This window comes from Rhincodon typus, chromosome 40 (assembly GCF_021869965.1).
Source record: "Rhincodon typus isolate 14 chromosome 40, sRhiTyp1.1, whole genome shotgun sequence".
NCBI classification, from domain to species: domain Eukaryota; kingdom Metazoa; phylum Chordata; class Chondrichthyes; order Orectolobiformes; family Rhincodontidae; genus Rhincodon; species Rhincodon typus.
Genome location: NC_063371.1, coordinates 325,521 through 340,188, shown reverse-complemented (window position 1 = coordinate 340,188; position 14,668 = coordinate 325,521). Strand labels below are relative to the sequence as shown.

Genomic DNA, 14,668 nt, shown 5'->3' with positions numbered 1-14,668 from the left:
TTGGGGTTGGTTCCAGAAGTTGCTTCATTGAACAAAGGGAAGACATAAACTCTTCTACATTTGTTTTCAGCCTGCCCTTTCCACAAATGAATTGCATTACTAATTGTTCAGATACACATCCAATCAGGTTATTCATGTGACAGATCAGTGATGGACAACCTAATGGACATCTCCTAGGTATTGGCACGATCCCAGTGTTTACTAGACTTCCCTACTTTTTATCCTTGGGCCATTTACAATGCATCTCATTCAATCCAAGTTACAATGTCTGTTGATTTCTGCATATTGTCATGAATTTTCCCTGAAAGTAGTGTACGGACCTTTCCTTACTGTCTAAAGCTATGTGTCCATTGGAATTTAGTGGAATCTCTTCATGCTTTTATTTTTTTTTGGAAGAAAATTCTTTATAAATACAAAGCAACAACATGCCAATATGATAGGAATTGTTTGATTCTTGTCAACACTGTTGTCTAGCCTCTCCTTTAAAACAATTTAGACAGCTCCAACCAGAATGTTTTGAATGAATTTGCCCAAGTGTCCCATGATACTGAAGCGATCGAATCAATAAGAACACAAACTGGTACCAATGCAAAACAGTCCTGACTTTGGTCCTAATAAAGTTAGAACGACTTTTATTATTAAACATTGTATCTCTAATTCAGTTTGGCCCCTTAAGCTTACAATACTTCCCGAGTCTCTCGTAGATTTACACAGTCGCTCCCTCGCTGGCTCTGTCTCTGAGTTGGCGAACCTCTGCGTGCTCTCACGTTGGATGGTCAGCTGGTCTCTGCCTCTTGCTGTACTGGTCTTCTCACAAGGCCTCAGAAAATTGCGAGAGAGAGAGGTCTGCAGCTGAACCCTGTTTTTAACCTTTTTGGATGATTTTCAGGAACTTTTGAATAGTTCTGGCCAATCAGGGAGACACAGTGAACAGAGTCAATCATTTGGATGGCTTGCTACTGTAGCTTTCTTTGTGTAGCGATACCCAGTGCCTTTAAGTCTTCGCCCTCCTTTGTTCGTTGGATAAGTTGTTTGGGATATGTCTAGCCAGGATGACTATTGCCTTAACATTTTTGAGTCCAGTAACCCATCATCGAAACTCCATGGAAGATAGTTAGTTATCCATGGATGCAATTAGCAATTCATTTGACCTTTTTGTAGCTGCTAAGTTGTAACAATAAAACTCTGACATGCTCAGGCAGCAAATCATAAAATCGTGCAGAACAGGAAAGGCCTTTCAGCCCTTTTGTATTGTTGGCAGTACAAACTTAAATAACCTACATTAGTCCTGCTTTTCCACATCAGGCCCATAGCTTCGGTACTTAGGGAGCTTCAAGTATTTATCGAAGTACTTTTTAAAGGGTGAGGTGTCCTGCCTCACTAGCCTCCCATGCAGTGCATTTCAGACTCCCAATATCCTTTTGAGTGAAAAGATCTTCCTGTAAACCTCCCGCCTTGCCTCCTTGTTATTGGTCCTTCCACTAAATAATCTGGTTTTTGTCACATATAGAACAGAGTATTAAGGTATTATCTCCTACCCCTTCAGAAGTTAGGAAAGAACTTGTGGTATTGATCATCACAGCCTTTGATCTCATGGTGCACCATTTGTTTGAATAGGTTAATCATAGATTTTTTTTTTGAAGCTAGATTTTACTGGGTGGCTCACTGGAAGTAATTGTGCCTTTTTCATTCTGCTTTTGAGTTCTTCTCATTCTAACATTTTGTGCAGAAAGGGGATTTGTTGCTTTGATCACTACTTTGAATAAAGCAGTTATCATCTTGCAGGGGATGCTACAGTGACTATTTCTCATCGATACACACCGAAAGACCAGCTGAGGGAACATACCAAGCTCGCTGATATTATTGTGGCTGCAGCAGGTGAGCTTCTATGCTTCAGTCATGTTTGAGACTGTGGTTTGAAAAGCAAACTTAGGAAGAGTTTCTTAAGGTTTCAACAAATTGGCAACAAGTAGAACACCCCCCAGCCTTCCCCCTGATGGGCGCACAGATGCAGGCAGACACGCATGCCCACTGGCGTGCAAAGACTCAGCTTTGTTATCTGCAAGGTATGTATTTTTTTGTTTTGGTTCAGGAGCACTCCCTAAAGGGTATCTGGATTTTTCCATCACCCTGACTGATGTGATTAAGGCAATGAATTTTCAGGTATGAATGTTTAACTATGTTCAATGAATGTTTGATCTGCCAACTGTTCATGAAACCATTGTCATCTCTCTACTTTTCAGTGTTGTCCTTTTCTTCTGAACTGATTCCCAAATCTGAACTTCTGTCAGCACTTTCCCTCCCCCAAAAAATCAAGCAAGATAAATGCCAAATGTTCTTAACGGGTCTAAGTAAAATGTGATGAAATGTACTGAAATGGCACTGACAATACATTTCATGGAATAAGCGTTTGCACCAAGAACTTTTTTTTTCCAGTACTAAATAAGTTTGCAATTTAGTCTACTTTTCTGCTTCATCTGTGCAGATAAGGGAACAAACAGAGCAGGGAAAATATGCTTCATTTCTGTTTATCTGTGATACTTGAAGTTTGTCAGAACGCTTGTTTCTTTCCCAGTGGTTGCACAGCATTGAGGCAAATCTCATCATGTCTGCAATAATGTCACAAAACAAATGTATTCTGGTGCTTGGGCGGTGAGAAACCATTCATGTTCTTTGTCATTATTTCTGGAGATGCCTAACTTGTAATATGTGTTTTTCCTGTTCTCTAGTTGACCATGTCACTTCTGCATTTAATGTTTAGATTTCCCCTAAATTGATCAATTATATCCTTTTGGGTTCTTTTTTTATCTGCAACTGGTGGTTCTTTGTCTTGCAGCAATGGGAGCAATTTCAGTTGTGCAACATTATTTGACTGTGTTTGTTTGAGACTGATAAACCAACAGTTTGCTTTTAATTCTTGCAATCTCTTAATTTAGGTATGAATTCCCAGTCGTAACAAGTTGAAGTATTTACTTTAACATATGTTTGAAAAACAACACTGCAACAGCTCGAGTTCAGGATTCCTGACTTGGCAGAGATTGTATCCGAAAAAACGGGAGCAGCAATGGGCTGTACAGCCACTGCTGTCTGTTGTACCACTTAAATAGAACGTGATTCAACTTTCACATCATATTCAGTTTCCTAACCTACCTCTGTATTTTGTTGCCTAAATGTCCAGTGATATATGAACCTTAGTTATAATTATATTGGAATCCACAATCCTCCTTGGATAGAGACATACAAAGATTCACAACCCTCCATATGAACAAACTTCTTTTCATGTCAGTCCTAAATGACTAATAGCGTTATCACAGTTCCCTCCAAACTTTCTAAACACCAAAGATGAAATGCTCATTAAAGGGACAGTCCTCGAAAAAACAAATTGAAAGAAGTGCGAACGCTGCAAAGCAATTTCGTTTGTTGTCTCGGAAAAACAAGATTGCAAACGTAATGAATTGTGACTTACTTGGCATGACTTGTGTATTGCAGGTATTCCAAAGCTAATCACAGCTGATATGATTAAAGAAGGAGCAGCAGTCATTGATGTTGGTATCAATCGTATTCAGGACCCAATCACTGGGAAGCCAAAACTTGTTGGTGACGTTGATTTTGAAGGTAAATGGCTTGGTGAATTATGAAAATAACACATGCAATTTGGATGAAGCACAATGATGTGAGCCTAATAAATTCAGTTAGGGTTCATCAATTGCAGCAGAATATATTCTGTTTGTAATTTTGTTTAGTGTTTTGGAAGGGACCAGTAGCTTCTAAATAAGCACGAGAAATTAATTATCACGAATTTGACAAGTTACAATGACAGTTAGATTGATCAACCACTGCAGACATGCTATGACCCATCTCTGGAGCAGGTGGACTTGAACCTGGATCTTCGGGCCTGAAAGTAAAGACACTACAGTGCTGCTGAGAAGTAAGACTACAGGGTTCTTCATTAGGGCTTGGGGAGAAGTCCCAACAACAGTTGGATTGCTGCATGCAGTTAGGAATATGAAGTCTGAGCAGCCATTAGGTACAGCTAAGTGTTAGAGTTGGGCTTTGACAAAGCCCTGGAAACCAAGGGTTCAGAAGCCTGTGATTAATTCCTGTTTCGGTGATGGAAATTGAGGGTTGGAAAGTCAACAAGCAGCATAGGCTTGGTGCAAATGAACAAGGTAAGTGAAAAGAGGGGAGTGAAAACCCAGAGGCAGTGCTGTCATGTCGCTGTCATGTCAAGCCCACGTCAACCCTATGACAAGTGCTCACCTGAACTAAGGACCCACTCCCTGCCGTGGACAGGACCAATGTCATCTACAAGATCCCCTGCAGAGACTGAGAAACACTACATCAGACAAACAGGAAGGAAACTAACAACAAGAGTACATGAACACCAGCTGGCTACAAGAAGTCGTGACCAGTACTCGCTCATCTCAATCCACATGGACGAGGAGAACCACCACTTCGACTGGGACAACACCAAGATCCTGGGACAGGCTAGGCAGAGACAGGCACGAGAATTCCTAGAAGCATGGCACTCCACAAAGCATGCTATTAATAAACACATTGAACTCGACCCCATATACATTCCACTATGAAGGAAAACCGGAAGTGAGGCAATCCATCTCAACGGACCCCAGAGTTTACAAACCAGGTGGGAAAACACACCGACGCTTCATCGGAGGCTGCACTGAGGATGTTACCAAGCATGGTAACGAAATGTCTGTGAAACAAGAAACAGCTAGGCGAACCAACCAACCTCAACACCCACAACCCGAGCTACAAATCTACTCCAAACCCTTAGTGTCATGGTGAAGCTAACTGTTCATGAAAAGCTGGATCTGTGAACAGATTGCAATTTCCAGAATCTAGGTATGTACACTTGGGAACAGAAGATAACTGCCTGAACATGAATCGTTGAACTGGCTCACGGCTGATCGGCTTCTGAGGGAGGTCTGAAGCCAGGGCTTGAATAAAGAAAAATTTAGAATCCCTCCTAAAGTTTTTAAAAAGGGTTTTGGTGACCAACAATGTTACTGAGGTCTGGGGACCTGTTGTGAAATCTATGGTATCCATTACGATCGTATCAAGTCACAGATGTGCTCCATGAGGTTTCTGATCAGTTTCTGTTAAACATGTTGACCTCTAGTTACTTCTAATTAAATGCTAAACTTTTATGTTGGCTGTTACACACCACTATGGTGGCGTGCTGGAAGTCACGCCCTGCTATTTCCAGAGTTGTCACAAAACTTGACAATCTTACAAAGATCGCTTAAAAATGCAGAAATGCCCAGTTAACCTGACTTACTGTCCAGGGTTAACAACACAGTAAATTCTGTACTTCACAACAATTAATACTTGCATAAAGCGTATCTATTTACTTGTAATGTGACCAATTATGAATTGTCAGCATATAATTCTCCAAGTTTAAACTCTAATCCAATTAAACTCTTGCTTATTGAACAAAAATGTGCACTCGAGAGACAAAGATATGGGTGGAGGGTAAGTCTGGGAAGGCAGTTTGTGACTTCTGTTCATGGGGATTTGCTGAAGTGATTGTTGTGCTGCTTTTGTCTGTCTCTTTTCTGAATATTTGCAGGCACCATGCGGTGACTGGTTTGTAGTTAATGTTTTTATGACTTAGTAAAAGTGAGAGCTTACAACAGGTGCTTAAGGAAAAGTAAACTGGTTTCCTTTAGGCTTAAAGTGGCTTTTAGTGCAGAAAACAGGTAGTTATCACACATCCATCTTTTCCCAAATGTTTTCAGTTGCCTCCTGAACTAATTACAATTGTTGGTGGGCCCCTGTCAATGGTAAAAAATGGTTCTGAGGAAGGGTCAATGGACCTGAGGCATTGGCTCTGGTTTCTGTCCATGGATGCTGACAGACCTGCTGAGCTTTTCCAGCGGTTCTGTTTGTTTTTTTTTTTTTTTTTTTTTTTTGTTTCTTTGTCAGGAGTGTTTGGACAAGTGACCAATTATCAATTAGCCAGTTGTTCCTCGCTGAATCTCTACTTGTAAGTACTTTGGTCCAAGTCTTCTGCAAACCATCCTCTACTGCTTGAGACAGCACTTCTTCTGTCAACAGTCCTGAATTGGGTGTCAGGTTGCTTGCTTTCTAAGAAGTGCAGCAATCCCTCAACAATCCTCGTTTGAAACCATTGTTCTCCTTTTACAGTCCACTGTCAAAAACACGAAACAAAAATGCAGTCTTTACAACGTCATTACTATTCCAACGTGACACGTTAAAGATTACTGCTGTTTGTTCAAAACTGTGGGATCCCATGGCTTCAGTGGACTCAACACATAAACACAGTAGTTACAAGAGCAGGTCAGAGGCGAGGAATATTGTGGCCATTAACTCACCACCTGATTCCCCAAAGCCTGTACTCCATCTGCAAGGCACAAGTCGGGAGTTTGGCGGAATACTCCCCACTTGCCTGGATGAGTGCAGCTCCAACAACACTCAAAATAAAAAAAAAAAAAAAATTGACACTATCCAGAACAAAGCAGCCCTCTTGATTGGCACTACATCCACAAGCATCCACTCCCTCCACCACCGACGCTCAGTAGCAGCAGCGTGAACCATCTACAAGATGCACTACGGCAACTCAAAGATCCTCAGACAGCATCTTCCAAACCCACAAGCACTTCCATCTAGAAGGACCAGGGCAGCAGACATACGGGAACACCACCACCTTCAAGGTCCCCTCCAAGCCACTCGCCATCCTGTCTTGGAAGTATCACTATTCCTTCACTGTCACTGTGCCAAAATCCTGGAATTCCCTCCCTCATGGCACTGTGGGTCAACCACAGCAGGTGGGCTGCAATGATTGGAAAAAGGCAGCTTACCACCACCTTCCCATAGGCAACTAGGTGCAGGAAATAAATACTGGCCAGCCAGCAGCACCCACATTGCACAGATTTTCCTTTGATCTCATACTATGTCTCTGTTAAGGGAGATAAAGTCACTGGTTCCTACCTCACATGAAACATAACTTTGGCACTCTGGTCTGGGATCATGTATTGTGTCAACTGTCATGTACTGTGTCCCTGGTTAATGATAGTACATGTGAATAGGGGGACTACAAATGAGCAGGTTTGACTATCAATCCATGGACTGTTTGAGTCAATCACTTGATTGCACATCACCTGGATCACCAGGATGCTCTGGGGACACACATGGTTCATGCGGAACGCTGGGTAACAGATGAAATTTCCAGATGTTCAATTCACATTCACCATTTCTGCAAGAAAACATTTTGAGTTGCAGGAGACTCGGGCTGTGTTTTTAGAATGGGTGAATTTTCTGGAGTGTCTACCATCTGGAGTATGTATAACCTTTCTTCCTCCTGGCCTGGGGAAGTCTAAATTGTTGATTTGATTAGATTAGTTAATGAAGTCTTGTTAATGAGCTTGTGACCTGTTGAGTGCCTCTTTTGCATGTGATTTAAATTTTCTTTGACTGAGAAAGAATGCTCCAATAAGACTGCGTCACAAAGTGAATGTCTGTCTGCTGCTGTTTCATGGGATGTTAAACTTAGTGGGAATCCCAACATGGATTGTTGAAGACCAGTAGGTTGTTTTGCATTTAAGACCAGGTCGCTCCATTTTATTTCTTTTTATTGCTCAATTCTCAGAATTTAGGTAACATTGAAATCAATGGAGCACGAGCACCAATGAAGTTCCTAACTAAGTGCATTTGGAATTCTTGCAGTCTGTCCTTTTATGTTAACAGTGGGGTTTACTTTACTGTGGGGACATAGAAAAACAAAATTACCTTGCAATACTTCTTGTACCATTTTCAGAGGTCAAGAAAAAAGCCAGCTTTATAACACCAGTGCCAGGAGGAGTTGGACCCATGACCGTCGCAATGCTGATGAAGAACACGATCATTGCAGCCAAGAAACTCTTGAAGCTGAGAGAGAACTAAACAAGTGGTTACCCTCATAGTGCCACAGAGAAATGGGGCAGAGTACCCTACTGAACATTCCAATGTACTGTTTTACATCTACACATACCAAAGGCTGATAGTTGAGCAATTTATTTATTTTCATTGTGGTTGTGGGCGTTAAGTTTTTCACTTTGCATTGAGTATAATTTATTTCGAAGCTCCTTAGTTAAGGATCTAGATTATGTGCAATTTTATACTTTGTGTGTTACTGAGATGCTTCCTACAGAAAGTCTTTAAGGTTAATTGGGGATAGTTCCCTTAAATTATTCAAAAAAATGGATTTTATTCCTGGGCATGAAGTTGGGATGAGCAGGTAAGGAATTGTGCGTATCAGGAAAGGGCCTGTGTATAAAGTTTGTGTACTCTGAAGGTGTCAAATGAAGAAAGTCTAATGAAGGTTGCACTGTTGTAGTGATTTAGTACTTGCCAGGCATATTGTAAATGCAGATGGATTTAGCATGATTCATAGAAATATTTCTATCACTTTGCAGTATCTTATTCTGCAGCAAATAACACCAGTCACAATTTCTACATGCATGCATAACCCCTTAACATCAAATAAAATGACTGCTATCAATTGTTCCATTGAAGCACCATAGTTGACATTCACAATGTACTGTATTTGCATATCAGCATTCCCTTACTGAAAGTCAAGACAGCACCCTGTCTTCTGTGCATGTCAGAGTCAAAAATTCTACGACACCAGGTTATAGTCCAACAGGTTTATTTGAAATCACAAACTTTTGGAGCGTAGCCCCTTTATCAGGTGCGGTGAAAGGAGAGCACACACACAAAGGGCTCTGCCTTTCATGTCTCTGCCTGTAAACTGTGTCTGTGTGCTCTCCTTTCACTGCACCTAATGAAGGGGCTGTCCTCCAAAAGGTTGTGATTTCAAATAAACCTGTTGGACCATAACCTGGTGTCGTGGGATTTTTGACTTTGTTCATCCCGGTTTCACTGGTACCTCCACGTCATGTATGTCAGATCCTCCCAGCCACTCGGTCTCTCAAACCTGCTGTCAAACTGTTGACTAGACACTTTTTGGATGAACTGAGCAGAATGGTATCGAACTGAATTGAAGCAGCATGATCTTAGATGCTGATGCAGTTTCTTCATTTCAAAGCTATTAGACTGTTTGAGGTTGATTTCGCATTCTTCACAGCACTTTGAGAAACAAATATGTAGGTGGAGCTGTTTTATGGGGCAGTGTCAAGTTCCTAAATTGATGCAAATAATGATGAAACAATAATTGCTAGAAATAGCTAAATTTTCACTATCAGCTGTTACAACAATTTATCACAATTGTAGGGTCTGCATACTTTGTTAAGAATGTAGTGACCATAAGTTGTCATAATTCTCCAGTAAAATCTTGAATAATGATTTTACTTTTCATGCCAAACATTAAAGCATTGAGGCATAATGTGTAATATAACATATCTCTTTTTATGGTAAGAGTGGTTCAGGCTGTGAAATAAAATTTTGTTACAATATCCAGAGTAAATCTTGTCCTCTCATTGTGAAACGTACAAGTGTGAAAATGCAGTTATTTCATTTCAAAGTTGTGTATGGAATATCACTGGCCACCCCGGTATCAGTGTTTTTAGAAAGGAGGATGTGTAGACACCAATATTAAACAGGTTGTCTTTAGGTGGTGTTCTGTTTTTCTTTCCTGGTACTATGGTCAACTGAACAACAAAAATTGTACCACAACACAGTAATTGAACAGAGATCAAATGAGCTCGTGGCAGTTTAAGTTTACATATTTGTATTAACTTTTCATACAAAATCCTCTTAGAGCTTGTAATTCACAATAAATTATCATTCTTACTGGTTCTTTTTCTCAAACTTCTTTAAGTACAACTGAAGAGGTAACAGATTCCTGGTTTAATCTCTGTCATGCCAAACTAAGAGCCGTCCCTCATTTCACCGGCTTCAGGGGAAAACAAAAATGAGCACTCATCATTCTTGATTGCAGATAGGCGCAGCCAGAATCTATCTATCTATTTATTTGCTGCTGCTTATCTTTCCACCTCTCTCAACCTTAAGTGAAATTGGTGCACACTGATTTTTGTTTTCCCGAAATCATACTGTACAGAGTTGCTGTCTTCAGGAATGGGGAAAACCAAATGAGGAAGGAGGAGTGAGGTAGAAAAGTAGACGAAACGGAGTGCTTTCTCATCCCGAGGAGCCACAATCCTTACAAATCAATAAAATTAGGGGAAATGGAAATTGTTGTCCTCTATAATAGATTAAGAAAACTTAAAACATACTGTCCTTACACTTACCTCGGCAAGGTGGTAAAGGTGATAAATATTTCTAGAGATCTGGTTTAATCAGTACAAAAGGGCAAATTTTTGGAATATCAGAGCGTAAGTTAAAAGTAACAATGTTCCTCGTTCAGTGTTTGGTTTCTGCCGACTGAAGCAATAACCCGAGGCCACTGCTGGAAGAGAAAAGCATCAACTAAGCTTCAAATTCCTGATAACTAATTGACACCAATTAAAATCTGCTTTTTTAAAAAATAAATACAGGTAAGGCTAAGAGGTCTGGTGTATCTGTGGCTAGAAGAAAAAGTTAATGCTTCAGTTTGACTTTCCAGAACTGGAAAGAATCCACTGCAACAAATTGAGATTGGTCTTGAGGTGTACAGAACTGCATCGAGAACAGCAAATACAGTTTAATAAATCACAATGCAACTAATTTGTTCTTTAAAGTTTTCGCAAAGATTTGTAGCTCAGGTTGTGGGTGACGTTGCTGACTTGCTCGTCAAGCTGGCTTGTTTTCGTTCAGACATTTAGTCACCATGCTAGGTAACATCATCAGTGAGGTCTGGCATGAATTGATGTTGTTCTAATCTGCTTGGAATTCTTACTGTCTGGTCCATTGTGATGAGCAGTGTCATTTCCGGTTCTATTCTGTATGGGTTTGTATATGGGGTCCAATTCTACATGTCTGTTGATTGCCTTATGGGTTGAGAACCATGTCTCTTGGAATTCCCATGCATGTCTGACTGGCTTGGGTAACTATAGTTACGTCTGAATGAAAACAAGGCGAGCAAGTCAACAACCTAAGTTTGTTCTCTTGGGGGAGGGGGGTTGAGTGAATAGCGTATTGGAGGAATGTGTTTGCCCTGTCATTCTTTGTGATTGGGGTGTTAATTGGAATCCTTGGCGGAGGGAGGGAAATGTGTATGTTGGGTGCCTTGTTCATCTTTTGTTTAATACACTCATGAGAGACTACAACAATTCTGCTCCTCCAGCAACAATGTCTCTATGCTCTAAATTCTCTATTCTGGAGAAATAACCACTTGGCGTCTAACCAGGAATTGCACTGTAACAGCACCCAGCATATCATGGCAAGTATAGTTTAAAGCCCATAGAAGAGGACCAGGACTAAGCGTTGCAACATTATCAGCGAATGCAAATACTGTATAAAGTTTTAACTTGCTAAGACATCAAATATTGTGCCTTTTTATCTATTGATGTGTGTGTTATCAGAGGCTGTTATCATTTGAGATATGAGAATAACCTTACTAAATATGTTTGACATAGTATATGTTTGTCTCCACGCCTGTTTCCACTCTTATGAAATTCTAGTCAGAATTACGTTCAATGGATTTTCTTTCAATCAATGCATCATTAACTCATGTTTTCCCATTATCTTTCTTTGGGCATTTTTTTTTTGTATTTTTCAAGCTGTGTCACATTGACGTGATTTCAAAAACAGTAGCTTTCCAATAATGTAAGTTGAGGGTCCCAAACACCATCATCTATACCACATCCCTCAACGCTCTCAACATTGGCAGACTGCTTGTTTGACAGCAGAACTGTCTGCTTTCTAATTCATTAATTCAGCCTTGTCCATCCCTTTGTTTTAATTGTTACATCATTGGCAGCTGTCTTAAGTTTTGGAATTTCTTTGTAAAACCACCTCTCTTTTGAACTCCCTTGCCTTTCTAAAGATGTGCCTGAAAACCTACCTCCAACTAATCTTTTGGCACAAATAACTTCTTCTGGAGTTCAGTGCAAATTTTGTTTTAGAAGGGCACAATGAAGCATCTTGGGGTCTTAGCATAAATGAAGGAGACAGTGAAATAAAAAGTTTTTCTCATTGTCCGCAGAAGAGACATGAACTGTCAGCTTCAATGTGAACACAGCCAGATCTCACCAATCTCAATGAGACAAATGAGTAATTTCAATGTCTATTTCATTTATGTTGCTTCAGGGATGAGTATTGGCTAAAGCACTGGCGTGTAGCTCCTCTGCTCTTGCTAGGATTAAATTGTAAGATCTTGTACGTCACTTCAAAAGGCTGATAGAATCATGGTATAATGTCTTGAGCAACTCTTTATCTGGTGAAAAGCATCAGTTGGGGTAACTCGCCGTATTTGTCATAAGGAAGTTGATTTTCTAAGCACTTAGATGGTGCAAATAATCTGGAATGATCATTGCTGAATGAATTCATCTCCAATTTGTATTGAAGATTTTTCACCTGTTAATCTTATCCTACACAAAGATTTAACTATTTACACCTGGTTCAATCATTTAACTACATACTTACATAAACACCAAGGAAAGCTGTGACCTGTGCAGCCTCCCGATGGACTTAACCCATTTATTCTTTTTGCAGACACCATCTCCTGAAAGAATTTGAGTCCATTCTGTACCTTCTGACCAAGGACCATGCTTGTGTTATTTGAGTTTTACCTCAGTCATTTTTTCTGCGAGCAGGCAGGCTAGATTTATTCTACCGATGCTGCTGCACAGACAAAACTGTTTTAATATTCAGAACACAGGGCAAGGCAACAACATAGCAGAGAGAGATTTACTTGCTGGTAAATGATAAAACTTGGATTGGCTTCGCACCTCTTCATAATTGTTTCTCGAAGCAAGGAATTTGTCTTGACTGTCTATGCTGAACGATGTGGTGTTGACATTGTCTCAAATAATCATGAGAACATTTGGCAATTTGTCTGCTTAGTCAGTGATGTTGGTTCATGGTTAGACTTGGCCATGTTATCAAGAAAATTCAGAATAATGATGTATGATCTATAAAGAAGCCATCCATCAAGGGCAGCAGAGAGGTGGGAACACTAAACCTGCAAGTTTCATTAGTATGGTTGGTGGTATGCACCATCCTAACATGGAAATGAATTGCCCTTCTTTCTCCGTGGATGGATTGAAACTCTACAACTAAATGGACTGCAGTGGTTCAAGAAAGCAGTGATCCACCACTGCTGCAAAGACCGCGATGGATTGGACAATAAACATTGGTCATGCCAGTGCAACCCACGTTCCCTGAATGCATAAAGTGATTGAAAATTTATTTGTGTGGCACAAAGGAAGTTCGAACTCCTACTTGCTACTTTGTATTTAACCATTCTATTTCTTTCTGTGGGGGTGGGGGTCAGGGGGAAATTGATCTGCACAGGAAATAATCATGTGCGTAAGTTTCTGGAGCATTTGGTTCTACAGTTTTAACAAATATTGTCTTGTCATAGAATGAATACAAGGTAGGGTGAACCTAGTGTTGACTTATGTCATTGGTACCTGGACCTGAAAATATTGGCAACATCATAGATCATAGAATCCCTACAGTATGGAAACAGGCCCTTTGGCCCAACGAGTCCACACTGACCCTCAGATCATCCCACCCAGACCCTATCACCCACCTAATCTACACATCCCGGACCACTATGGCCAACTTAGCATAGCCACTCCACCTAGCCTGCACGTCTTTGGACTGGGAGGAAACCCATGCAGACACGGGGAGAATGTGCAAACTCCACACAGCCAATCACCCGAGGGTGGAATCAAACCTGGGATTCTGCTGTGAGGCAGCAGTGCTGCCCCAACATCTACTGACAGGTGGAACGAACTAAGGTGAATGTAAGCAACAGATGATGACGGTGAAGCTCATACATGTCAACTCTTTTTTAACCATGTACTTTGAAAGGATAATGTTGAGTGTTTATTATTGACATGAAATACTTTCAAAGTTGTTTTGTTGAATAAATTGCATGCTGTTAGATTTTGAACTGTTTCGTGTTTGCACTGATAAAGCAAATGTTGACTCACTTAATTTCAACTGATTTTTCTTTAAACCAAACTCAGAAAACAGTAAAGCCTCTTCAGGCCGAATCAAACAAATAACAGTTTTCTGGTCTACTTTGTTTGATGTCTCACTCTATGAAGTGCTCTTATCAGTTTGGAGATGGACTGCCAGACAAAAACTCACAGCATTAATTTGTCATGCATCGTAATTTCTATGAATGATTTCAAATACATCAATTACAAAATAAATTAAAAATGGAGTAAAGAAATACATGGTTGACATTTGTAGAACAGTCTTTACCTGCCATGAGAAATCATTTAAGGTTGATCAGGAATTCCCACTTTTGTATCACTTAAATAGAAATAAACTGCAGCAACATCAAATGGAAAATCTATAGCCCAGAACTTTTGAAAAGTTACGAGGTGATTAAGAGCTACTTGACCTACACCATCTGAGCTCCCTCCACTTCACACTGTGCAATTAATTATAATTAAAACAATTTGTTTGTAAAAGCAGTAAGTTGTTCTCATTGGGATTGTAATCCTGTTCAAAATGGAGCATAGCTTGCTCTGAAAGCATTGAATTTAAGGAGAAGAGCTTACAGGCAGGAAGATGGTAAAAGAGGCATTTATATAAACAATCGTTCAATCTCAACACAGCATCGGAGTTA

The 14,668-nt window shown here is 40.2% G+C and overlaps 2 protein-coding genes across 3 annotated transcripts in view; one reads left to right on the top strand and one right to left on the bottom strand.

Annotated features, from left to right (window-relative positions):
- Positions 1-9,590, top strand: part of mthfd2 (methylenetetrahydrofolate dehydrogenase (NADP+ dependent) 2, methenyltetrahydrofolate cyclohydrolase) — a 24,034-nt gene extending 14,444 nt beyond the window's left edge. For both annotated transcript variants that reach the window (XM_048618552.1, XM_020527982.2), the window contains exons 6-8: positions 1,786-1,878; positions 3,490-3,615; positions 7,799-9,590. In XM_048618552.1, coding sequence (XP_048474509.1) covers positions 1,786-1,878; positions 3,490-3,615; positions 7,799-7,923 — 344 coding nt within the window. In that variant the 3' untranslated portion in view covers positions 7,924-9,590. The remainder of the gene's footprint in view (positions 1-1,785; positions 1,879-3,489; positions 3,616-7,798) is intronic.
- A 928-nt stretch (positions 9,591-10,518) lies between these two features.
- The window catches only part of LOC109927967 (electrogenic sodium bicarbonate cotransporter 4-like), a 51,503-nt gene continuing 47,353 nt past the window's right edge, over positions 10,519-14,668 (bottom strand). The window contains exon 20 of the mRNA XM_048618483.1: positions 10,519-10,596. Within this exon, the coding sequence (XP_048474440.1) occupies positions 10,519-10,596 (78 nt within the window). The remainder of the gene's footprint in view (positions 10,597-14,668) is intronic.